The sequence below is a fragment of the Melanerpes formicivorus genome, unplaced genomic scaffold (genome assembly GCF_026170545.1).
Source record: "Melanerpes formicivorus ecotype bairdi unplaced genomic scaffold, bMelFor1.0.p_v2 SCAF_154, whole genome shotgun sequence".
Classification (NCBI taxonomy): domain Eukaryota; kingdom Metazoa; phylum Chordata; class Aves; order Piciformes; family Picidae; genus Melanerpes; species Melanerpes formicivorus.
The window spans coordinates 54,166-78,852 of record NW_027142506.1 but is presented as its reverse complement, the minus strand read 5'-3'; the positions used below and the strand labels follow the sequence as shown (position 1 = coordinate 78,852).

Here is a 24,687-nt window from a genome sequence, read left to right as displayed (position 1 = left end):
TTCCCTCTGTCCCATCACAGCTCTAGGATCAAGCCCACTTTCCCTGTGCAGTGTTTTCCCTCTGTCCCATCACAGCTCTAGGATCAAGCCCACTTTCCCTGTGCAGTGTTTTCCCTCTGTCCCATCACAGCTCTAGGATCAAGCCCACTTTCCCTGTGCAGTGTTTTCCTCTCTAAAGCACTGTGCCCTGCAGCTCAGAATTCAACACAAGTGTTACTTACTAATTTGGAGCACTCTTTCCCCTCACCAAGCACCCAGGACACTAGAACAGATGCCTTTAGGAAGCCATGGATTGGTGATTAGAGCTCTAAGACAACAGACACATGCTTGCATCATCTACAACCATTAAGTTCAGAGTTAAACAGCCCTCAGTTTTTCTGAGCTAAACCTGATTAAAGAGAGATTTAAAAGGTCACTACAAACAAGGTTCTTACTCAAACTAGTATCATGTTTTTTCAGGATGGAATTTGCTTTCTTTGGGGGCAGGGGAAAGAAAAACAAAGCACAAGGTGGGGAGAATGCTGTAGGTGATCCAGGAAATTAACAGCCCTTCTGCTTTAACAAATCTCTTTCCCCCTGCTTTTCTTAGCTCAAGCCCAGAGAGTGGCTTCAAGTTTTGGTTTTAAAGCTTAGAGCAAACTTTATTTCATAAAAGCAATCAAATTTGAGGTCTTTTCCAGCCTTGTTGATTCCAGGTAATCCTGAGGTGTTGGGTGACAGGTTGGACTTGGTGAGCTTTGAGGTCTCTTCCAACCTTACTGATGCTATGTAGCCCTGAGGTGTTGGGTGACAGGTTGGACTTGGTGATCTTTGAGGTCTCTTCCAACCCTGTTGATTCTATGAAAACAAGTGAAGTCTACAGCCCAGGAGGCCAGCTCTCAATTAGGGTTTTTAAAATACACCACAGAAAGTATGGAAGTGTCCCTGGTGGGGCTGCTGGTGGACAAGTCCCTGTGAGCCAGGAATATGCCCTCAGAGCCAAGAAGGCCAACAGTATTCTGGGGTACATTAAGAAGAGTGTGGCTGGCAGGTCAAGGGAGGTTCTCACCCACCTCTACTCATAGAATCAACAAGGGTGGAAAAGACCTCAAAGATCACCAAGTCTAGCCTGTCACCAAACACCCCATGACTACTAGACCATGGCACCAAGAGCCACATCCAATCCCCTCTTCAAGACCTCTAGGGATGGTGTCTCCACCACCTCCCTGGGCAGCACATTACAATAGCCAATCTCTCTTGCTGGAAAGAACTCTCTCTTCACCTCCAGCCTAAACTTCCCCTGGCACAGCCTGAGACTGTGTCCTCTTGTTCTGGTGCTAGTTGCCTGGGAGAAGAGACCAACCCCCACCTGGATATAACCTCCCTTCAGGGAGTTGGAGACAGCAAGAAGGTCTCCTCTGAGCTTCCTCCTCTCCAGGCTAAGCAACCCCAGCTCCCTCAGCCTCTCCTCACAGGGCTGTGCTCCAGACCCCTCCCCAGCCTTGTTGCCCTTCTCTGGACACATTCAAGTGTTTCAATGTCCTTCTTAAATTGAGGGGCCCAGAACTGGACACAATACTCAAGGTGTGGCCTACTCTGTGCTGTACAGGCAGCACCTGGAGTATTGTGTCCAGTTCAAGAGACAACTGCTGGGGAGAGTCCAGCCACAAAGACAATGCAGAGGACTGGAGCATCTTCTCTCAGAAGCTTGAAGAAGAGCAGACTGAGAAGGGATCTTAACAGTAGTTATATGGTGGAGGTCAAGAGGATGGGGCTAGGCTCTTTTCAGTGGTGTCCAGTGATAGGACAAGGGCCACAACCTAGTACACAAGAGGTGTCACTCAAACAGAAGGAAAATCTTTCCTGTGAGGCTGCCAGAGCACTGGACCAGGCTGCCCAGGAAGGTTGTGGAGTCTCCTCTGGAAGTTTTCAAAACCTGTCTGGCTGTGCTCCTGTTCAAGCTGCCTACAACCTCCTGAAGGGAGGTTGTGGCCAGGAGGGGGTTGGTCTCTTCTCCCAGGCAACCAGCACCAGAACAAGAGGACATAGGGAGAAGTTTAGGCTGGAGGTGAGGAGAAAGTTCTTCCCAGAGAGAGTTGTTAGCCATTGGAATGTGCTGCCCAGGGAGGTGGTGGAGTCACCATCCCTGGAGGTGTTCAAGAGGGGATTGGATGTGGCACTTGGAGCCATGGTCTAGTAGTCCTGAGGTGTTGGGTGACAGGTTGGACTTGATGATCTCCAAGGTCTTTTCCAGCCTTGCTGATTTTATGATTCTACTTAGCCCTCTGCCAGTCTATGATCCTCAGCCAAAAGCAGATCCCTTGATTTGCATAGGGAAAGTAGCAAACAGCAACAGCTCCAGGAAAGGCTACTGAGTTAAAAACACACAGTGTAAGCCACTCTTACTACACCACCAAGTCAACAGTGTGTAACCAGCACAAACTTACTTCTGTGGCAGGATATTCTGACAAGAACATGGCTGATGTGATCTACCCCTTTCCACTGAAGGACTTCAGGGACATGGCTCTCTGACAGAGGGGGAAGAAAAGCATCTCCTCTGTCAGTACATTCAGTTAGATCCAATGAAAAGCAAAACAGATTAGTTTGATTTACCCCTGACAGCCACCTGCTCAGAAGTGGCCTGGCTGTACACTCCAGCAGTCAGAACACATCAGCAGGTCCCAGGGAAAAACACTAACAAATTACTGAGAGGGAGAAGCTATTGGTGCAGCTTGCCTGTGCAAGCCTCCAATGCCTTGCTGGCCTACAAACACTGCTAAACCTCAGCTGAGATGAATTGTCATCTTACAGAAGTCTTCCAAGCAGCTAGGAGCAGACATTACATGTGAGAATTGACATTCCTGCATGCTGGTGTTAACAGACACAAAGTAATCTCATTTAACAGCTTTTAAAGCTTCACACTGCAAGAAGCAGCTTTCATCCTGTGCACTCCCTCCAAGATGTGCTTTTGCCCATGCCATGCTGATCAGATTACAGAAGGCTAAGCCAAATGAAAACCTCAAACTATCACAGTATCAGTCAGGGTTGGAAGGGACCACAAGGAGCATCTAGTTCCAACCCCCCTGCCATGGGCAGGGACACCCCACACTAGATCAGCCTGGCCACAGCCTCAGCCAGCCTGGGCTTAAACACCTCCAGATAGAACTCTCTCTCTCAGATAGAACTGCAGAAAACAGTCACCTGTCCAAAGCAAGCCTCAATGGCAGCACCGTGGCAAGGAGCTGGAGCAGCTGTCACAAAATCCTCTGCTGGCTTAAGAATCCTTTCAAGTGGAAAAGATCCTGAAGATCACTGAGTCCCAACCACTCCCCAACTCCACCAAGGCTGGGGCTAAATCATGTCCCTAAGCAACACAGCTCAGCTCCAGGGAGGGGCTGGGGATTCAACCACAGAATCACACAGGTTGGAAGAGACCTCAGAGATCATCAAGTCCAACCTGTCACCACAGACCTCATGACTAGACCATGGCACCAAGTGCCACATCCAATCCCCTCTTGAACACCTCCAGGGATGGGGACTCCACCACCTCCCCGGGCAAAACATCCCAATGACGAATGACTTTCTCTGTCAAAATCTTTCTCCTCACCTCCAGTCTAAACCTCCCCTGGCACAGCTTGAGACTGTGTCCTCTTGTTCTGGGGCTGGTTGTCTGGGAGAAGAGACCAACCCCCACCTGGCTACAACCTCCCTGCAGGGAGTTGGAGACAGCAATGAGGTCTCCCCTGAATCTCCTCTTCTCCAGGCTAAGCAACCCCAGCTCCCTCAGCCTCTCCTCACAGGGCTGTGCTCCACACCCCTCCCCAGCTTTGTTGCCCTCCTCTGGACACCTCAATGTCCTTCCTAAACTGAGGGGCCCAGAACTGGACACAGGACTCAAGGTGTGGCCTAACCAGTGCAGTGTGCAGGGCACAATGACTTCCCTGCTCCTGCTGGCCACACTGTTCCCGATGCAGGCCAGGATGCCACACCTCCCCAGGGAGCCTATTACAGGGTTTGAGATCCCTTTGAGTGAAGAAGTTTCTTTTAATAGCCACTGTGGGGTAACTTGAGGCCATTTCCTTTCATCCTATCCCTTGCTACTAGAGATCAGACCAACACCCACCCTGCCCTAAGGTCCTTTTTCAGGAAGTTGTAGAGAACAAGAAGGTCTCCCCTCAGCCTCACCTTCTCCAGAGCAAACAATCCCAGCTCCCTCAGCTGCTCCTCACAGACCTGTCTCCAGATCCTTCCCCAGCTTCCTTACCCTTCCCTGGACCTGCTCCAGGACCTCAATCTCGCTTACACTGCAGCACCACAAAAAGAACACAGCACTCAAGGTGTGGCCTCACCAGTGCCCAGCCCAACAATCCCTGCCCTGGTCCTGCTGCTCACACTATTCCTGTCACAGGCCAGGGTGTGTTGGCTGCCTCAGCCACTTGGGCACATGCTTGCTCATCGTCAGCCAGCCTGCTGACCAACAAAGCCCCAGACCTTCTCTGCTGGGCAGCCTTCTAGCCACTCTTCCCCAAGCCTGGAGCACTCATGGGGTTGTTGAAGCCAATAAAATTGCCCTCAGCTCATCAATCCAGCCTGTCAGGACCCTGTCTGTTGCCTTCCTAACCTCCTACACTCCCTCCCAGGCTTAGTGTCACAGTCTCACAGTATCACTAAGGTTGGAAGAGACCTCAAGGATCATCGAGTCCAACCTGTCACCACAGACCTCATGACTAGACCATGGCACCAAGTGCCACATCCAATCCCCTCTTGAACACCTCCAGGGATGGGGACTCCACCACCTCCCCAAGCAGCACATCCCAATGGCCAATCTCTCTTGCTGGGAAGAACTTCTTCCTAACATCCAGCCTAAACCTCCCCTGGCACAGCTTGAGACTGTGTCCTCTTGTTCTGGTGCTGCCTGCCTGGGAGAAGAGACCAACCCCCACCTGGCTACAACCTCCCTGCAGGGAGCTGGAGAGAGCAAGAAGGTCTCCCCTGAGCCTCCTCTTCTCCAGGCTAAGCAACCCCAGCTCCCTCACAGACCCCTGTGTCTCCTCACAGGGCTGTGCTCCAAACCCCTCCCCAGCTTTGTTGCCCTTCTCTGGACACCTTCCAGCAACTCAACATCTTTCCTAGACCGAGGAGCCCAGAACTGGACACAGGACTCAAGGTGTGGCCTAACCAGTGCTGAGCACAGGGCACAAGGACTTCCCTGCTCCTGCTGGCCACACTGTTCCTGATACAGGCCAGGATGCCATTGGCCTTCTTGGCCACCTGGGCACACTGCTGGCTCATGTTCAGGCTACCATCAACCACTACACCCAGTACCACTTTTCTGCCTGGCTGCTCTCAGCCACTCTGACCCCAGCCTGTAGCACTGCATCAAATCAATGCTGAAGAAAGGCCTTACAAAATGTTTTACTCTTTGCCCACACGCAGTCTCAGTTCAATGGCTGTGGAAGTATGTACACCCACAAGGCATGTCACCAACTCTGGAATCAGCCTCGTGTACATTTGTTGTATGAGAGCAAAAAGCTGCCATCCAGAACCAGCTGAGTAGGATCAAAATGTTAACAATTACCACAGGAGATAATCAACAGATTGGAGAACTTTTACTGTGCAGCATGCCCCTAACTAACCACGCTGCTTACTACCAGCTACACTGCTACCCTCCAGCAGCAACTCACATTTTCACTTCAGTTCTGTTGAGATTTTAAATCCACAAAACTCCACATGAACCCAAGGGCTCTTTCCTCCCCCCCCACCCCCCATCAGCTGGCCCAAATCCAGCCAGCAGACTTGCAGCCCAGAAAACCAATCAGATCCTGGGCTGCATCAGGAGAAGTGTGGCCAGCAGGGCAAGGGAGGTGATTCTCCCCCTCTGCTCAGCCCTGCTGTGATCCCACCTCCAGTGTGGAGAGTACTGCCTCCAGTTCTGGAGCCCCTATTCCAGAGGGATCTGGAGGTGCTGGAAGGTGTCCAGAGAAGGGCCACAAGGATGAGCAGAGGGCTGGAGCACCTCTCCTGTGAGGACAGACTGAAGGAGTTGGGGCTGTTCAGTCTGCAGAAGAGAAGGCTCCCAGGTGACCTCATTGTGGCCTTCCAGTATCTGAAGGGGGCTCCAGGAAGGCTGGGGAGGGACTGCTCAGGATGTCAGGCAGTGATAGGACTAGGGGGAATGGAATGAAGCTGGAGGTGGGGAGATTGAGGCTGGAGGTGAGGAGGAAGTTCTTCCCCATGAGAGTGGTGAAGCCCTGGAATGGGTTGTCCAGGGAGGTGGTTGAGGCCCTGTCCCTGGAGATGTTTAAGTCCAGGCTGGCTGAGGCTGTGGCCAGGCTGATGTAGTGTGGGGTGTCCCTGCCCATGGCAGGGGGGTTGGAACTAGATGATCCTTGTGGTCCCTTCCAACCCTGACTGATACTATGATACTTCCTGAAGTGTTCCCACAGCTGGCTGTTTGCTAGCATGCAGATAACGTGGAGCTCATGCAGACAGCAAGTTAAAAGCTGGTGTTGGTTTGTGGGTTTTTCCCACAACTGGAAAGGATGAGAGCTGCAGAACACCAGTATTTGACTCCTCTCTCTCCTAACACAGGAAACACTTGGACAAACTGGAGGATAGCAATGTAACTTGAAGAAAACAGCACTCTGCATGTGCTGCAGGCTGCTCAGCAGATGGGGTGAAGGACATCTAGACAGATGGTCTAGAATTTGCATTCTGCAGTTCCAAGAGGATTGAGCTTCCCAGCCTACAACATACTGCACTAGTTCCAACTGAACCTGAGGAACAACACAAGGCAGCACCCCTCCCACAGCCCAGCACAAACTCAGGAGGAATTAAAGTGAGTTTAGAGGTATAACCACAGAATCACCAAGGTTGGAAGAGACCTCAAAGATCATCAAGTCCAACCTGTCACCACAGACCTCATGACTAGACCATGGCACCAAGTGCCACATCCAATCCCCTCTTGAACACCTCCAGGGATGGGGACTCCACCACCTCCCTGGGCAGCACATTCCAATGGCCAACAACTCTCCCTGAGAAGAACTTTCTCCTCACCTCCAGCCTAAACTTCCCCTGGTGCAGCTTGAGACTGTGTCCCCTTGTTCTGGTGCTGGGTGCTAGAGAGAAGAGACCAACCCCCACCTGGCTACAACCACCCCTCAGGTAGTTGTAGAGGGCAATGAGGACTCCCCTGAGCCTCCTCTTCTCCAGGCTAAGCAACCCCAGCTCCCTCAGCCTCTCCTCACAGGGCTGTGCTCAAGGCCTCTCCCCAGCCTTGTTGCCCTTCTCTGGACACCTTCAAGTCTCTCAATGTCCTTCTGAAACTGAGGGGCCCAGAACTGGACACAGGACTCAAGGTGTGGCCTAACCAATGCAGAGTACAGGGCACAATGACTTCCCTGCTCCTGCTGGCCACACTGTTCCTGATGCAGGCCAGGATGCCATTGGCCTTCTTGGCCACCTGGGCACACTGCTGGCTCATGTTCAGGCAGCTGTCAATCAGCACCCCCAGGTCCCTCTCTGTTTGGCAGCTCTGCAGCCACTCTGACCCCAGCCTGTAGCTCTGCCTGGGGTTGCTGTGGCCAAAGTGCAGCACCTGGCACTTGGACTTGTTGAATGCCATCCTGTTGGGCTCAAATCTCCATCGTCTTCTCAACACTGAACCCAGGATAGAGAACACCACATGGCTACTAAAAAGTCCCACTGAGGAAAGCCTCCAGGCAAGATGGGTAGTGCCCTCCCAAGAATCACAGAGTGGTGGGCATTGAAAAGGACCTCTAGAGACCATCTAGTTCAAAACCCTTGCTGAATCAGGGGCACCCAGAGCAGGCAGCACAGGACCATGTCCAGGTGGATTTTGAAAGCCACCAGACAAGGAGACTCCACAGCCTCTCTGGACAGCCAATCCAGTACACCAGCACACTCACAGTGAGGAAGTTTTCCCTTATGTTTAAATGAATCCACCTGTGTTCTAATTGGTGCCCACTGCCCCTTGGCCTTGGGCACCATGAAAAGAGCCCTAGCCTCTTGACCCTCACCCTATAGATATTGTAAAGCATTGATAAGATCCCATCTCAGACTGCTCTTCTCCAGGCTAAACAGCTCCAGATCCTGTTACAGGCCAGGATGCTGCTGGCCACCTCAGCCACTTGGGCACATGCTTGCCCATCTTCAGCCAGCATGCTGACCAACAAAGCCCCAGACTTTCTCTGCTGGGCAGCCTTCTAGCCACTCTTCTCCAAGCCTGGAGCACTCATGGGGTTGTTGAAGCTCACACAATTGCCCTCAGCCCATCAACCCAGCCTGATCCATAGGATCTGGCCCTAGGAGCTTTTCTTCACAGGAGAGATACTCCAGATCTCTCAGCATCTTCTTGGCCTCCTGTGGAATCTCTCCAGTAGTTCTCTGTCTCTCTTGAACTAGGGAGTCCAGAATGAGACACAGTACTCCAGGTGTGGCCCCACTAAGACAGAGTAGAGGGGGAGGAGAACTCCCTCAACCTGCTGGCCACTCTCAATGTGCCCCAGAATGCCATTGGCCTCTTTGGCCATTGCTGGCTCAAGGGCAATTTGTTGGCCAGAAGCATTCCCAGGGGCTTCTCCACAGAACTGCTTCCCAGCAGGCCAGCCCCTAAGCTGCACTGGGGCAGGTTCAGTTCTCACCTTCTTGAGCTTCAGGAGATTCCCCTTTGCTGACTCTCCAGCCTGTCCATGTGACAGCACAGCCTGACAGGGGGTCAACCACTCCTCCTAGTTTTTGTATTATCACCAAAGTTGCCTTGAGCACAGCCCTGTGAGGAGAGGCTGAGGGAGCTGGGGTTGTTTAGCCTGGAGAAGAGGAGGCTCAGGGGAGACCTCATTGCCTTCTACAACTACCTGAAGGGAGGTTGTAGCCAGGAGGGGGTTGGTCTCTTCTCCCAGGCACCCAGCACCAGAACAAGAGGACACAGCCTCAAGCTGCACCAGCGGAGGTTTAGGCTGGAGGTGAGGAGAAAGTTCTTCACTGAGAGAGTTGTTAGCCATTGGAATGTGCTGCCCAGGGAGGTGGTGGAGTCCCCATCCCTGGAGGTGTTCAAGAGGGGATTGGATGTGGCACTTGGTGCCATGGTCTAGTCATGAGGTCTGTGGTGACAGGTTGGACTTGATGATCATTGAGGTCTCTTCCAACCTTGGTGATTCTGTGATACTGTCTCCTTATACAGTTTCAAGAGCTGAAGATTGACATCAGGCAGTTTTTGCCCTAGACATAGAAGAGGTTTCTGAACCCTGACTTGAAACATACCACTCCTGCCCTCTTCAGGTCCATAGGTCTCACCATGAGGACTGCACCTCCTGCATGTACCACTCTATCAATGCTCTGCTTCTGGATGCAGCACCTCAGCTTAAACTCAGAGCCCACCTTTTAGAGAGCATTCTGAAGACAGGCTCAACTTCATGCAATAAGAAAACCTGCATGGAGTGGGAGTTGTGGCCTAGACAGAACTGCTTTCATTGTATCAGTCAGGGTTGGAAGGGACCACAAGGATCACCCAGTTCCAATCCCCTTGCCATGGGCAGGGACACCCCACACTAGATCAGCCTGGCCACAGCCTCATCCAGCCTGGCCTTAAACACCTCCAGGGACAGGGCCCCAGCCACCTCCCTGGACAACCCATTCCAGAGCTTCACCACTCTCCTCACTTCCTCCTCACCTCCAGCCTCAATCTCCCCACCTCCAGCTTCATTCCATTCCCCCTAGTCCTATCACTACCTGAGCAGTCCCTCCCCAGCCTTCCTGGAGCCCCCTTCAGATACTGGAAGGCCACAATGAGGTCACCTGGGAGCCTTCTCTTCTGCAGACTGAACAGCCCCAACTCCTTCAGTCTGTCCTCACAGGAGAGGTGCTCCAGCCCCCTGATCCTGGCCCTCCTCTGGACACCTTCCAGCACCCCCATATCCCTCTTGTAACAGGGGCTCCAGAACTGGAGGCAGTACTCCAGGTGGGGTCTCAGCAGAGCTGAGTAGAAAAGTGCCTTCTGATCTTTCAGGGGGGAAAAAAAAGAACAAACAGGTTCTGTGAACCACAACAGCAGATAGCCCTCATTACACTAATGAGCTGTGCCTCGAAGGAAGGTGGGAAAGGAAGAGCAGAATGTTTAATGTATTTTCATACTTGATGGCATGGGAGAGGAAGACAAGACACACTGAGTAATAGAGGTTAAATCAGAATAGAATAGAATTAACCAGGTTGGAAAAGACCTTCAAGATCATCAAGTCCAACCTATCACCCAACACCATCTGATCAACTAACCCATGGCACCAAGTGCCTCATACAGTCTGCTCTTAAACACCTCCAGAAATCATCTCCTAAGTCCACTGTAACCATGGCTAATGAAGTCAGACCAGAGAAGACAAAGGTATTCAAAAGAAGCATATTCTTTCATGTTCTTTTACACACACAAAACCCCACCAACATGGTGTACGATCAGAGGGCTGGAGCACCTCTGCTGTGAGGACAGACTGAAGGAGTTGGGGCTGTTCAGTCTGGAGAAGAGAAGGCTCCCAGGTGACCTCATTGTGGCCTTCCAGTATCTGAAGGGGGCTACAGGAAGGCTGGGGAGGGACTGCTCAGGATCTCAGGGAGTGATAGGACTAGGGGGAATGGAATGAAGCTGGAGGTGGGGAGATTGAGGCTGGAGGTGAGGAGGAAGTTCTTCCCCATGAGAGTGGTGAAGCCCTGGAATGGGTTGTCCAGGGAGGTGGTTGAGGTCCTGTCCCTGGAGGTGTTTAAGCCCAGGCTGGATGAGGTTGTGGCCAGGCTGATGTAGTGTGGGGTGTCCCTGCCCATGGCAGGGGGGTTGGAACTGGATGATCCTTGTGGTCCCTTCCAACCCTGACTGATACTATGATAAACAAGGAAGGAATTAAGACTGAAAGCTCTCCAACCTCATTTTTGCTGCTTTCAGCCTCCTTAGAGACAGCAGCTGCTACTGTCACAGGAAAAAAACAATACACTGAGCAACACAACCCCAGCACTGCCAGACTGTTGGCATACAGCTTGTTGATCCACAACTGGTCATGTTGGATTCCTGAGCCTACATCTTTGATTCTATGAAGATAACTGTGCTGGGCACAGTCAAAGGCATGCTCTGCTCTGAACTACATCTATTCACACCCAGCTGGTAGTCAGTTGTATCAGCAGCTCTTGCTGTCACACTGGTGAGGTGATGAGTGGTGGGGTTTTTAACTCCAGGGAGGAATTATGAATGGAAGAATTTACCTGAAGATACAACTCTGCAAACTCAGAAGGGATGAACTTTTGGTACAAAAGCAGTCCAAATGCTGCCACAAAAGTTGCTTTGAGCTCATAAAATGTGTTGCTTCTGAGATTAACCTGGTTTTCACACACAAATGATATCACCTGTGTCAAGAGCAGCTGCTTGACAGGCTGGAGAGGTGGGCACAAGCCAACCTCAGGAGTTTCAACAAGACCAAGTGCAGGGTCCTGCAGCAGGGTCAGGGCAATCCCAAGCACTTATATAGACTGGGCAGGGACTGGCTGGAAAGCAGCCCTGAGGAGAGAGACTTGGGGGTGCTGGGGGAGGAGAAGCTCACCAGGAGCTCTCAGAGTGCACTTGCAGCCCAGAAAGCCAACCAGAGCCTGGGCTGCATCAGGAGAAGTGTGGCCAGCAGGGCAAGGGAGGTGATTCTCCTCCTCTGCTCAGCTCTGCTGAGACCCCACCTGGAGTACTGCCTCCAGTTCTGGAGCCCCTATTCCAAGAGGGATGTGGAGGTGCTGGAAGGTGTCCAGAGAAGGGCCACAAGGAGGAGCAGAGGGCTGGAGCACCTCTCCTGTGAGGACAGACTGAAGGAGTTCAGTCTGGAGAAGAGAAGGCTCCCAGGTGACCTCATTGTGGCCTTCCAGTATCTGAAGGGGGCCTACAAGATGGCTGGGGAGGGACTGCTCAGGATCTCAGGGAGTGATAGGACTAGGGGGAATGGAATGAAGCTGGAGGTGGGGAGATTGAGGCTGGAGGTGAGGAGGAAGTTCTTGCCCATGAGAGTGGTGAAGCCCTGGAATGGGTTGTCCAGGGAGGTGGCTGGGGCCCTGTCCCTGGAGGTGTTTAAGGCCAGGCTGGCTGAGGCTCTGGCCAGGCTGATGTAGTGTGGGGTGTCCCTGCCCATGGCAGGGGGGTTGGAACTAGATGATCCTTGTGGTCCCTTCCAACCCTGACTGATGACACTACTATGCTTGATACATCATTATAGAAAGAAATGTGCTCAACTTCCCTATCAGAGATAGTTATTGTATTCCTTTTTAATCTGATGAATCAAGGAGGTTCTACAAGGCATTGGCATTTTCCACTCCTTTACAATGTTTTGTTTCGGTTCCCTAGGTATCTTTCAGACCTAATCCTGAATAAACTAAGCTAAGAGAGCTGGAGAGTACCTGGCAAGTGAGAAACACTTTAAGTGTGAGAAGAAATGCAGAAGTTTGAGGGAAGTGACAGTTACCTAAAACCATGTCACAGATTTTGAGTGATGCACAACTTGGCTTGGCACAATGTGGCTTCAGAACTGTGCTGCTCTCATCCCTGTACCTCTGCAATGTCCTATTTGAGATGGAAAGAAATTCACTTATCATAGTATCATAGTATCAGTCAGGGTTGGAAGGGACCACAAGGATCGTCCAGTTCCAACCCCCCTGCCATGGGCAGGGACACCCCACACTACATCAGCCTGGCCACAGCCTCAGCCAGCCTGGCCTTAAACACCTCCAGGGACAGGGCCCCAACCACCTCCCTGGACAACCCATTCCAGGGCTTCACCACTCTCATGGGGAAGAACTTCCTCCTCACCTCCAGCCTCAATCTCCCCACCTCCAGCTTCATTCCATTCCCCCTAGTCCTATCACTCCCTGAGATCCTGAGCAGTCCCTCCCCAGCCTTCCTGGAGCCCCCTTCAGATACTGGAAGGCCACAATGAGGTCACCTGGGAGCCTTCTCTTCTGCAGACTGAACAGCCCCAACTCCTTCAGTCTGTCCTCACAGGAGAGGTGCTCCAGCCCTCTGCTCATCCTTGTGGCCCTTCTCTGGACACCTTCCAGCACCTCCACATCCCTCATGTAATAGGAGGGACTTCTGGGAATGAAATAGATTTTCAAGTGCATGTGTATGCACACATCTTCAGGTCTTGGATTTGAAGTCTTTTCCACTCACCCTCTTCCCAGAGGGAAAATTTCATGGGCACACCTTTCCAACAATGGTTGGACTCAAGGACCTTAAAGCATTCTTCTAACAAAAGCCATTCTATGGTTCTATAGCCCCAGGCATTATTCTGCAAGTGCCCACAACGAGCTGTGAAATGGATAGCTAAAAGGAGAACTAACTTGCACTACACCACATCCATCTCCCAAAATACAAATGTTTGGTTTATTCCATATTTTAGAATAGAAGAAACCAGGTTGGAAGAGACCCTCAAGATCATTGTGTCCAACCTATCATCCAACACCACCTAATCAACTAAGCCATGGCACCAAAGTGCCTCATCCAGTCTCCTCCTGAACACCTCCAGTGACGGTGACTCCACCACCTCCCCAGGCAGCACATTCCAATAGGCAATCACTCTCTGTGTAGAATTTCTCCCTAATATCCAGTCTGAACTTCCCCTGGTGCAGCCTGAGACTGTGTCCTCTTGTTCTGGTACTGGCTGAAGATGTAAAGGGCAGGGGGAAGGGAGCATTAAAATATTGCAGTCTACACAAATATTACAGTTTACATACCAAGGGAGTGGCTTAAAGATGTAGGTTTTTAATCATTTGAGGTCAATAGCAGTCACCAAATCAACATTATCTGTCACGTCATGATCAAGTGTATACTTGACATAAATGACCTTTGATCCAATTTCCCCTTGAGTCCCCCAACTCTTGGAAACACAGCTTGTGGATCCATCACCCCACTTCACATCTTAGACCACATCCTCCTTTGTGTTGTCATTTGCTCAATTTCTTTTGACCCTTTGTGCCATAACTTCACAGTGCCACCGACACAAGGATCCTTGGGGAGTAACAGACACTTGCCTTTCGAAGGTGACCTCATTGTGGCCTTCCAGTATCTGAAGGGGGCTACAGGAAGGCTGGGGAGGGACTGCTCAGGATCTCAGGGAGTGATAGGACTAGGGGGAATGGAATGAAGCTGGAGGCGGGGAGATTGAGGCTGGAGGGGAGGAGGAAGTTCTTCCCCATGAGAGTGGTGAAGCCCTGGAATGGGTTGTCTAGGGAGGTGGTTGAGGCCCTGTCCCTGGAGGTGTTTAAGACCAGGCTGGATGAGGCTCTGGCCAGGCTGATCCAGTGTGGGGTGTCCCTGCCCATGGCAGGGGGGTTGGAACTAGATGATCCTTGTGGTCCCTTCCAACCCTGAATGATACTATGATACTACGAAAGTTGGAAGAGGTTGGTCCCTTCTCCCAGGCAACCAGCACCAGAACAAGAGGACACAGTCTCAAGCTGTGCCAGGGGAGGTTTAGACTGAAGGTGAGGAGAAAATTCTTCACCGAGAGAGTCATTGGTCATTGGAATGTGCTGCGCAGGGAGGTGGTGGAGTCACCATCCCTGGAGGTATTCAAGAGGGGACTGGATGTGGCACTTGGTGCCATGGTCTAGTCAGGAGGTCTGTGATACAGGTTGGACTTGATGATCCTCGAGGTCTCTTCCAACCTTAGTGATACTGTGAAGTTTTCCACCCCAAACAGAGATTAAAAATAATCTAGACTTCACTTTCCAAGATCCTTTACTTTCTGTGGAAGTCTCTGAAGCCCAGGAGCTGGCATTCAGCAATGAGAATGGCAACAGGTGTTCTATGGGAAAGTCACCAGCCCAGCTCCAAAGCTACCAAATTCCCTAACTGATAAGCCCATGTGGAAAGAAACAGCAACAAACCAGCTGCTCCAAAACTACAAAACCTGGCTTCACAGTGCTTGTGGGGCAGTCACACAAGGGTCTTACAACCAGGCTAAGCATTCAGGCTTTTGGAAGTTAAGATGTGACTGAAGTAATTGAATAGTTTGCAGGGTCAAACCAACAGGAAGAGTATCTGTTCTGGTTCAAATAACTCCAAGACTTGAGCACAGCCCTGTGAGGCATGGCATCCTGGCCTGCATTAGGAACAGTGTGGCCAACAGAAGCAGGGAAGTCATTGTGCCCCTGGACTCAGCACTGGTTAGGCCACACCTTGAGTCCTGTGTCCAGCTCTGGGCCCCTCAGTTTAGGAAAGATGTTGAGATGCTGGGAAGTGTCCAGAGAAGGGCAACAAAGCTGGGGAGGGGTCTGGAGCACAGCCCTGTGAGGAGAGGCTGAGGGAGCTGGGGTTGCTTAGCCTGGAGAAGAGGAGACTCCGGGGAGACCATACTGTTGTCTCCAACTCCCTGAAGGGAGGTGGTAGCCAGGTGGGGGTTGGTCTCTTCTCCCAGGCAACCAGCACCAGAGCAAGAGGACACAGTCTCAAGCTGTGCCAGGGGAGGTTCAGGCTGGATGTTACAAAGAAATTCTTCCCAGCAAGAGAGATTGGCCATTGGAATGTGCTGCCCAGGGAGGTGGTGGAGTCACCATCACTGGAGGTGTTTAAGAAGAGCCTCTATGGGGAACTTGGTGCCATGGTTTAGTTGATCAGATGGTGTTGGGTGATAGGTTGGACTTGATGATCTCAAAGGTCTTTTCCAACCTGGTTTATTCTATTCTAAAGTCAATCAGAAAAAAATGGACATGACAGACTATTTTGGCTGGGGGTCAGGGAGAGGTATACATACAGCTCCTTGAAGAACTCTAAGAGAGTTAACTGCTAACAGGATAAATACTTTAGGAACAGATCCCCAGCAAGCCAAATGCATTTAGCTCTAACAGTTCCAAGTTGTGGCTTATCTCCAGATGGCAGACAAAAATGGTATGCACTCCAGTGCTAAAGCTATAGTCTCAGTAATTACACATCATAAGGAAACCTGAAAAGGACCCACAGAAGTAGGCTAATCAAGAGCATCACTCCAGAGGAACCAGTAAATGCCTTTTTCTCTTGCCCATCGACTGGGCAACACAAGGTGCAACACTCAGAGCTGGAGTTTGGAAAATTCCTGAACACTTTTTGTCTCATCTGCCTTCTGTTTCAGGCTCTGGTTTTGACTGCATCTTACCCCAGGGACTGGGGAAGCTAAGAAAGAAGATCACAAAGTGAAAGATGAGAACTTCAAAGGCATATTAGAGTGTCTAAACCTATGTTTTGTGCAGCTTTTAACTTCACCAGCAATTAACATCACAGACACAAGAAGTCCTCGTTAAATATTAAGCACCCATGCCCTCTCAGCGAGGGAGAAACAGCTCACGGTGAGCGCCCCAAGACACTCAGCAGCTAAGATGCCTCACAGAAAAATGCTACTCAGGGTCCCAACAGGTGAGCAAAAAAAGAGGGAAATTATAATCCTTTCCTTTTAAACCATCACAAATAACTTTCAAATCCTTCTCCTACCATGTTAATAGGGCATTGTTGAAACTGTTCTCAGAGGAACACTATCAGCACAAGTAACCTTTCTTTGTGTTTCACTGTATCACTAATTTGGGTATGGAAGAGCAGGCATTTTATCACTCCTCACGTTTCACACCTCTTTGACAGCAAAGAGACATCAGTCAGCTTCGCTCTGAAGCAATTAAAACATGCTACAAGCAAACCTACTGTCTAACCCTCACTGGAGTGTTTTAATCTCGCTTTTGAAGGCTTCATTTCACGTGATCCACTCCCGAACTCTTAGAAGCTGGCACCGTGCAAAGCTTTGTGGCCCCAAAACCCGCTGTCAACAGCATGACATTTACCCCTTGTCACCCTTAACGACTATTTTATCTCCCATTTCTTTACACTGGCAAACACGGTGAAGGAACTTAGCCACCAGCACCACCAACCGTCTGGAGCAGTATTAGGAGAAATTAATGCAAGGGCCAGGAAAGGTGATGGTGCCTCCACCAGCTCTGCAACCTGTATGTCACGGGCTGACAGCCTCTGGGTCACAAACACGAAGTCTCAGTCAGCTCTCGGTTCCTGCCACGCTGTTTCTAGCTATGCAGGTAAACGCTACAGAAAGAAACCTGCGGTAGTTTCCCAGGCAGTTTGCCATTAACTCAACCCCGGGTTTTTTTTCCCCCCCACAACTGACCGAAGGAATGGATAAAGGTGAGAACCACTTAGTCAGTCACCGGAGGAGAACTCGTATTTATCCTCCCAGAAGGCTAAATTCACACTAGAAAAGGAAACATGGAGCCACAGCCACAGATGGCAGCTGGAGGACACCAGGCTAGCGCTCAGAAGTTGATACACGTTGGGAAGACGTTAAGGATGTGAGAGAGAGGAGCGACAGCTGCACCTGAAGGACCTACGTTCACAGATGTCCCCTCCACCCGGTCCTGCTCCCAGGGACACCCGTCGGCCACTTCGTACCAGGCAGGAAAGCACCTACCTGTGCCGGTGCTCGTCGTGCCCCTGCCCGTGGATGAGGAAGCCGCCGAGGTTCTTGTCCCCTTTGCTAGTATCCACGTGTGGAATGAGCACATCCTCCAAGCCCAGGTCAAAGCGCTTGTGCTTCGAGGAGTCGGGGAGGAAGAAGAACGCCCCGAAGCACAGGGTGATGAAGGCACTAAGAATAAGGAGCAGGATAAATTTTTCGGAGAGTCTCAAGGTAGCCCTGTGGTGAGGGAAAGCGGAGGCCCCCAGGTTCAGGGGGGGCAACCTCCGCCCGGAGAGCGGCAGCAGGGCGGGAGTGGTCATCCTGCCGCTAGCGAGTCGCCCGGCGGGGCCCGGCGCGGCCCCTCAGCCCCTGCGGAGGCCGGCCCTGGCGGCTGGGGCCCGGCTCGCCTCGCTCGCCTCCCGGCCCGGCGCGGGGGCTGGGGGCGGCTTCACCATCCTCCCGCGGGCGCCGCCCCGCGTCCCCGCGCGGGGGAAGGGAGAAAGGGACGGGAGGGAGGGGGGGGCCGGGCCGCCCTGACGGCCCCCGCCCCCCCGGGGGGCTCGGCCGCCCCGCTACCTGCGCGCCCCGCGCTTCCCTTCCCTCGCCCCGAGGCCAGCAGGGCCCGAGCGGGCGGCTCCGGTCAGCGGCGCTCCCTCAGCTCCGCGGCCGCCCGGCTGCGGGACACTGCCGGCAAGCAGCGGCAAGCAGCTGAGGAACAGCCGGCCTGGCTCTCAGCGTCCCTGCGCCCGCCTCCCCTTAGCCGGGCAAGGCGGAAGCTCATCCCCGCCGCGCCGCCCCGCTGCGAACGGCGCCGGGAAGGGCCACCGCAATTCCACTCCGGACCCTTCTTCCCTGCCCCCACCGCGCCTGCGCGGCGGCGGGCGGGCGGCGCAAGCGCGGAGCGGAAAGCGAGGGCTGGAGGAAGCCGCTGTGAGAAGGGCACCGCTCCCTGGGGAGAGCGGCACCGCTGGGGGACTGAGCCTGAGCCTGCCCGCGCTCGTCCCTGAAGGAGGCGGAGGCTGGGGCTGAGCCGTTCCGCTCGGCGCGGTTCTGCCGGTGCCTCGGCATTGCCGCCTCCGGAGCGCGGCGTCTTCCCGCAGCGCTGCGGCAGCCGCCGCTGCCTCTGCCTCTGCCTCTTCCTCTGCCTCGCCGCGTTGGTGGCGGCGCTGGAGGTAGCGAAACTCCTGGGTGTTTGTTTTGCAGCAGCACCTGGGCCGGCTGGAAGGCTGGGCAGAGGGAAATCTCATGAAGTGCAGTCAGGGCAAGCGTAGGATCCTGCACCTGAGCAGAAATAACCCCCTGCATCAGTACAGGTTAGGAGCTGACCTGCTGGAGAGCAGCTCTGCAGAGAAGGACCTAGAAATAGTATCATAGTATCATTCAGGGTTGGAAGGGACCACAAGGATCATCTAGTTCCAACCCCCCTGCCATGGGCAGGGACACCCCACACTACATCAGCCTGGCCACAGCCTCAGCCAGCCTGGCCTTAAACACCTCCAGGGACAGGGCCCCAACCACCTCCCTGGACAACCCATCCCAGGGCTTCACCACTCTCATGGGGAAGAACTTCCTCCTCACCTCCAGCCTCAATCTCCCCACCTCCAGCTTCATTCCATTCCCCCTAGTCCTATCACTCCCTGAGATCCTGAGCAGTCCCTCCCCAGCCTTCCTGTAGCCCCCTTCAGATCCTGGAAGGCCACAATGAGGTCACCTGGGAGCCTTCTCTTCTCCAGACTGAACAGCCCCAACTCCTTCAGTCTGTCCTCACAGGAGAGGTGCTCCAGCCCTCTGCTCATCCTTGTGGCCCTTCTCTGAACACCTTCCAGCACCTCCAGATCCCTCTTGGAATAGGGGCTCCAGAACTGCAGGCAGTACTCCAGGTGGGGTCTCACCAGGGCTGAGTAGAGGGGGAGGATCACCTCCCTCGACCTGCTGGCCACACTTCTCCTGATGCAGCCCAGGATCTAATGCTGGTTCACAGAGTCCTCATGAGCCAGTAGTTTGCCCCCATGGCCTAGAAGGCAAATGACCTCCTGGAGTGCGCTCTGAAGAGCATTGCCGGCATACTCGCGGCATACTCACGTCGAGGGAGGTTCTTCTCCTTTGCTACTCTGCCCTTATGAAGCCACACCTGGAATATTGTATCCAGTTCTGTGCTCTCCATTTCAAGAGGGACAGAACAACAAAGAATGCTGAGAGGCCTGGAGCATCCCTCTGAGGAGCAGAGGCTGAGACAGCTGGGGCTGTTTAGCCTGGGGAAGAGCAGACTGGCAGGGGAATCTTCTCAATGTTTATGTAAATGTGAAAGTTAAGAGGATGGGGCTAGGCCTTTTTCAACGGTGCCCAGTGATAGGACAAGGGGCACTGGGCACGAACTAGAACACAGGAGATTTTCACGTGAGCAGAAGGAGAATATTCTTCACTTTGAGGGTGCCAGAACACTGCATCAGGCTGCTCAGAGAAGTTGTGGAGTCTCCTTCCCTGGAGAGCCTGGACACATTCCTGTGTAACCTGCTCTAGGTGAACCTGCTTGAGCAGAAGGGGTTGATTGAGTCAGTCATCAGTAAGTTTGCAGATGACACCAAGCATGGAGCAGATGTTGATCAGTTAGAGGGCAGAAGGGCTCTGCAGAGGGACCTTGACAGGCTGGACAGATGGGCAGAGCCCAAGGGCAGGAGATTGAACACATCCAAGTGCCAGGTTCTACACATTGGCCACAACAACCCCATGCAGTGCTACAGGCTGGGGTCAGAGTGGCTGAGAGCAGCCAGGCGGAAAGGGAACTGGGGGTACTGGTTGACAGCTGGCTGAACATGAGCCTGCAGTGTGCCCAGGTGGCCAAGAAGGCCAATGGCATCCTGGCCTGCATCAGGAACAGTGTGGTCAGCAGGAGCAGGGAGGTCATTGTGCCCCTGTACTCAGCACTGGTTAGGCCACACCTTGAGTCCTGTGTCCAGTTCTGGGCTCCTCAGTTTAGGAAGGAGGTTGACTTACTGGAGCGTGTCCAGAGAAGGGCAACAAAGCTGGGGAGAGGCTTAGAACACAGCCCTGTGAGGAGAGGCTGAGGGAGCTGGGGTTGCTTAGCCTGCAGAAGAGGAGGCTCAGGGGTGACCTTATTGCTCTCTACAACTACCTTAAGGGATGTTGTAGACAGGCAGAGGTTGGTCTCTTCTCCCATGCAAGCAGCGCCAGAACAAGAGGACACAGTCTCAAGCTGCGACGGGAGTGGCTTAGGCTGGAAGTTAGGAAGAAGTTCTTCATAGAAAGAGAGATTGGCCATTGGAATGTACTGCCCAGGGAGGTGGTGGAGTCACCATCACTGGAGGTGTTCAGGAAGAGACTTGATGGGGTGCTTGGTGCCATGGGTTAGTTGATTAGGTGGTGGTGGATGATAGGTTGAACACAATGTTCTCAAAGGTCTCTTCCACCCTGGTTAATTCTATTCTATTCTATTCTGTTCTGTTCTGTTCTATTGCAGCATCAACAGGTTTCAGCTGGCCCATTTGCCATCTCCACCATCTTCTAGTTTTCATCTGGTAAACAGAAATAGCTTCAAATCCATTCAAGTCTTCACTTGTTAAATTGCTTTCACACACACAGTCTGAAAAAACAGATCAGTCCACCAAGACTTCTGTCCTCCAGTATTTCACCCCTTGCTTCACTCTCCTCTGCCAACTGCTAGCTCTTCTTTTGCATTAAAAGGCTGAGCAGAAGCCTCCAATGTCTTTATAAACCGTTTCTTTGTGTTTAGCTCGCTGTGAAGATAAGACATTCCTGTAGTGCTTGCAGTTTGTGGTGACCTTTCTGAATCCTGAAGCCTACAAAGCATGATGGAGTTTCTGTATTGCTGCACTCCTGCACTTGTTTCGACCTCACTACTCTTTGCCAAAGTCTCAGAGTCATTCTTCATCCTCTGCTTCTGTCACACTGGGTAATATGCATATCACTGTATGTCTGCCAGGGATTTTCTACCCTGCAGTGGTGTTGCTCCAAAGCTGAATGGCATTGAATATAGAACTGTATTGAATCAGTTGGGTTTGTGAGCACCATACAGATTCTGCAGCTTTTGGTGTTTTCTCAGGCATGCCTAGAACATTCTCAGAAGCATCCTGCCCTGAAACCTAAAGGCTTTCACAAGAACCAAGGATTTCCTGTGCTCACTGCCTTGCCTTTGATCAATTGCTAATTTAACTGGGAGCTTGAGGTAGAAAAGTGCTTGATCATCAGCACTCAAGTGGCCTTCTGGAAAACTATTGGGGTGGTACACATTTTTCAAAGGTAGACAGAGTAAGTCCTGTGAAAGTAATGGTCCATATCCATGTAGAACCGGAGACTGAGGGGAGATCTGAGAAAGGGAGACTGAGTAGGAAGAAGTTCTTCACAGAAAGAGACTTGGTGCCATGGTTTAGTTGATTAGATGGTGTTGGGTGATAGGCTGGACTCGATCTTGGAGGTCTTTTCCAACCTGATTAATTTCTTCTCCCCTTCCCTTCCCTTCCCTTCCCTTCCCTTCCCTTCCCTTCCCTTCCCTTCCCTTCCCTTCCCTTCCCTTCCCTTCCCTTCCCTTCCCTTCCCTTCCCTTCCCTTCCCTTCCCTTCCCTTCCCTTCCCTTCCCTTCCCTTCCCTTCCCTTCCCTTCCCTTCCCTTCCCTTCCCTTCCCTTCCCTTCCCTTCCCTTCCCTTCCCTTCCCTTCCCTTCCCTTCCCTTCCCTTCCCTTCCCTTCTCCCTTCCCTTCTCCCTTCCCTTCTCCCTTCCCTTCTCCCCTCTCCCTTGTCCCTTCTCCTTTCCCTTCTCCCTTCTCCCTTCTCCCTTCTCCCTTCTCCCTTCTCCCTTCTCCCTTCTCCCTTCTCCCTTCTCCCTTCCCTTCTCCCTTCCCTTCTCCCCTCTCCCTTCTCCCCTCTCCCTTCTCCCTTCTCCCTTCTCCCTTCTCCCTTCTCCCTTCTCCCTTCTCCCTTCTCCCTTCTCCCTTCTCCCTTCCCTTCTCCCTTCTCCCTTCTCCCTTCTCCCTTCTCCCTTCTCCCTTCTCCCTTCTCCCTTCTCCCTTCTCCCTTCCCTTCTCCCTTCTCCCTTCTCCCTTCTCCCTTCTCCCTTCTCCCTTCTCCCTTCTCCCTTCTCCCTTCTCCCTTCCCTTCTCCCTTCTCCCTTCCCTTCTCCCTTCTCCCTTCTCCCTTCCCTTCTCCCTTCTCCCTTCTCCCTTCCCTTCTCCCTTCCCTTCTCCCTTCCCTTCTCCCTTCCCTTCTCCCTTCTCCCTTCCCTTCTCCCTTCTCCCTTCTCCCTTCCCTTCTCCCTTCTCCCTTCTCCCTTCCCTTCTCCCTTCTCCCTTCTCCCTTCTCCCTTCTCCCTTCTCCCTTCTCCCTTCTCCCTTCTCCCTTCTCCCTTCCCTTCTCCCTTCTCCCTTTCCTTCCCTTCTCCCTTCTCTTTTGTCTTATCTTCTCTTTTCTCTTATCTTCTCTCTTCTCACTCTCTACAGCTTTCCAAAAGGAGGTTGGAGCCATGTGGGGGTCAGTCTCCTGTCCCTGGTAACAAGGGATGAGGGGAGGTTTAGGTTGGCTATTAGAAGAAATTTACTCATTTAGAAGCATTCTCAAACACTGGAACAGTGTTGAGAAATGGCTGAATCTCCATCCCTGGAGGTGTTTAAAAGATGCAGGGGTATGTTGCTGAGGGACATGGTTTAGAATCAAAATTTATATAGTTAGATAATGGTTGGACTTTATCATCTTAAAGGTCTTCCCCAGCCAAAATGATTCTATGGTTCTCTATTTATTTCTTTCTTCCATAAATTGCTGCAATGATCACTTCAGGCATCATAATGTGGGCACAGAGTCTGCAATCATTGCTTGCAAATCTGCCTCTTCACTTGTCTCCCAAGCACTTCCCAGTCTTTCCCCTGGCCACCAGATTCCATGGAAAGTCTCACACTGCCCAGAAGGGCATTCACATCCTCCCAGACCAGGTGGTCACAGGGTTCCAGTGATCTCACTCTTTGTGTAATCTAGTTTCTAGTGGTTCCTGTGCATCTGTCTTCATGTTTCTCATCTTGTCTTTTCAGCCATTATATTTTGTTGCAAGTGACCCTTACCCTTAGGTCTTTATGAAGAAGACTAAGCCTTGCTTATCCTCAGCTTGGCTATAGCAGGATGATTAATATTGCTCTGAAGTCATCCTCCTATTTCCTTTCTTCATCAAGGTGGAGAAAACAGTCTTCTAAATCAGACCCATAACCCATGCAAGGTCTTCTGCTCTGTTCTCCTGAAACCCTCACATCCATATTGCAAATCACACCTCACTGAGGGTTTTTTGGTGAAACAAATCAAGGACATGGATATTTCCACCCATCACCTCTTCCACCTAGGTATTGTTTTGCTTCTTGTCTCGGGTTCATACAAAGGCAGACATGAACCCTTCAGGTCCATCACAGTATTGGCAGGGTTGGAAGAGACCTCAAGGATCATCGAGGTCCAACCTGTCACCACAGACCCATGACTAGACCATGGCACCAAGTGCCACATCCAATCCCCTCTTCAACACCTCCAGGGATGGGGACTCCACCACCTCCCTGGGCAGCACATTCCAATGACGAACGACTCGCTCGGTGAAGAACTTTCTCCTCACCTCCAGCCTAAACTTCCCCTGGCACAACTTGAGACTGTGTCCTCTTGTTCTGGTGCTGGTTGCCTGGGAGAAGAGACCAACCCCCTCCTGGCTACAACCTCCCTTCAGGTAGTTTTAGAGATCAATGAGGTCTCCCCTGAGCCTCCTCTTCTCCAGGCTAAGCAACCCCAGCTCCCTCAGCCTCTCCTCACAGGGCTGTGCTCAAGGCCTCTCCCCAGCCTTGTTGCCCTTCTCTGGACACCTTCAAGTCTCTCAATGTCCTTCTTAAACTGAGGGACCCAGAACTGGACACAGGACTCAAGGTGTGGCCTAACCAATGCAGAGCACAGGGCACAATGACTTCCCTGCTCCTGCTGGCCACAGTATTCCTGATGCAGGCCAGGATGCCATTGGCCTTCTTGGCCACCTGGGCACACTGCTGGCTCATGTTTAGGTGGCTGTCAATCAGCACCCCCAGGTTCCTCTCTGATTGCAGCTCTCCAGCCACTCTGACCACAGCCTGTAGCTCTGCATGGGGTTGCTGTGGCCAAAGTGCAGCCCCTGGCACTTGGACTTGTTGAATGCCATCCTGTTGGACTCTGCCCATCTGTCCAGTCGGTCGAGGTCCCTCTGCAGAGCCCTTCTGCCCTCTAAC

The 24,687-nt window shown here is 52.3% G+C and overlaps 1 protein-coding gene across 1 annotated transcript in view; it reads right to left on the bottom strand.

The window, feature by feature from the left end:
* The window catches only part of MAN1A2 (mannosidase alpha class 1A member 2), a 194,282-nt gene extending 175,993 nt beyond the window's left edge, over positions 1 to 18,289 (bottom strand). The window contains exon 1 of the mRNA XM_068168689.1: positions 17,451 to 18,289. Within this exon, the coding sequence (XP_068024790.1) occupies positions 17,451 to 17,758 (308 nt within the window). The 5' untranslated portion in view covers positions 17,759 to 18,289. The remainder of the gene's footprint in view (positions 1 to 17,450) is intronic.
* Between the last annotated feature and the right edge of the window lie 6,398 nt (positions 18,290 to 24,687).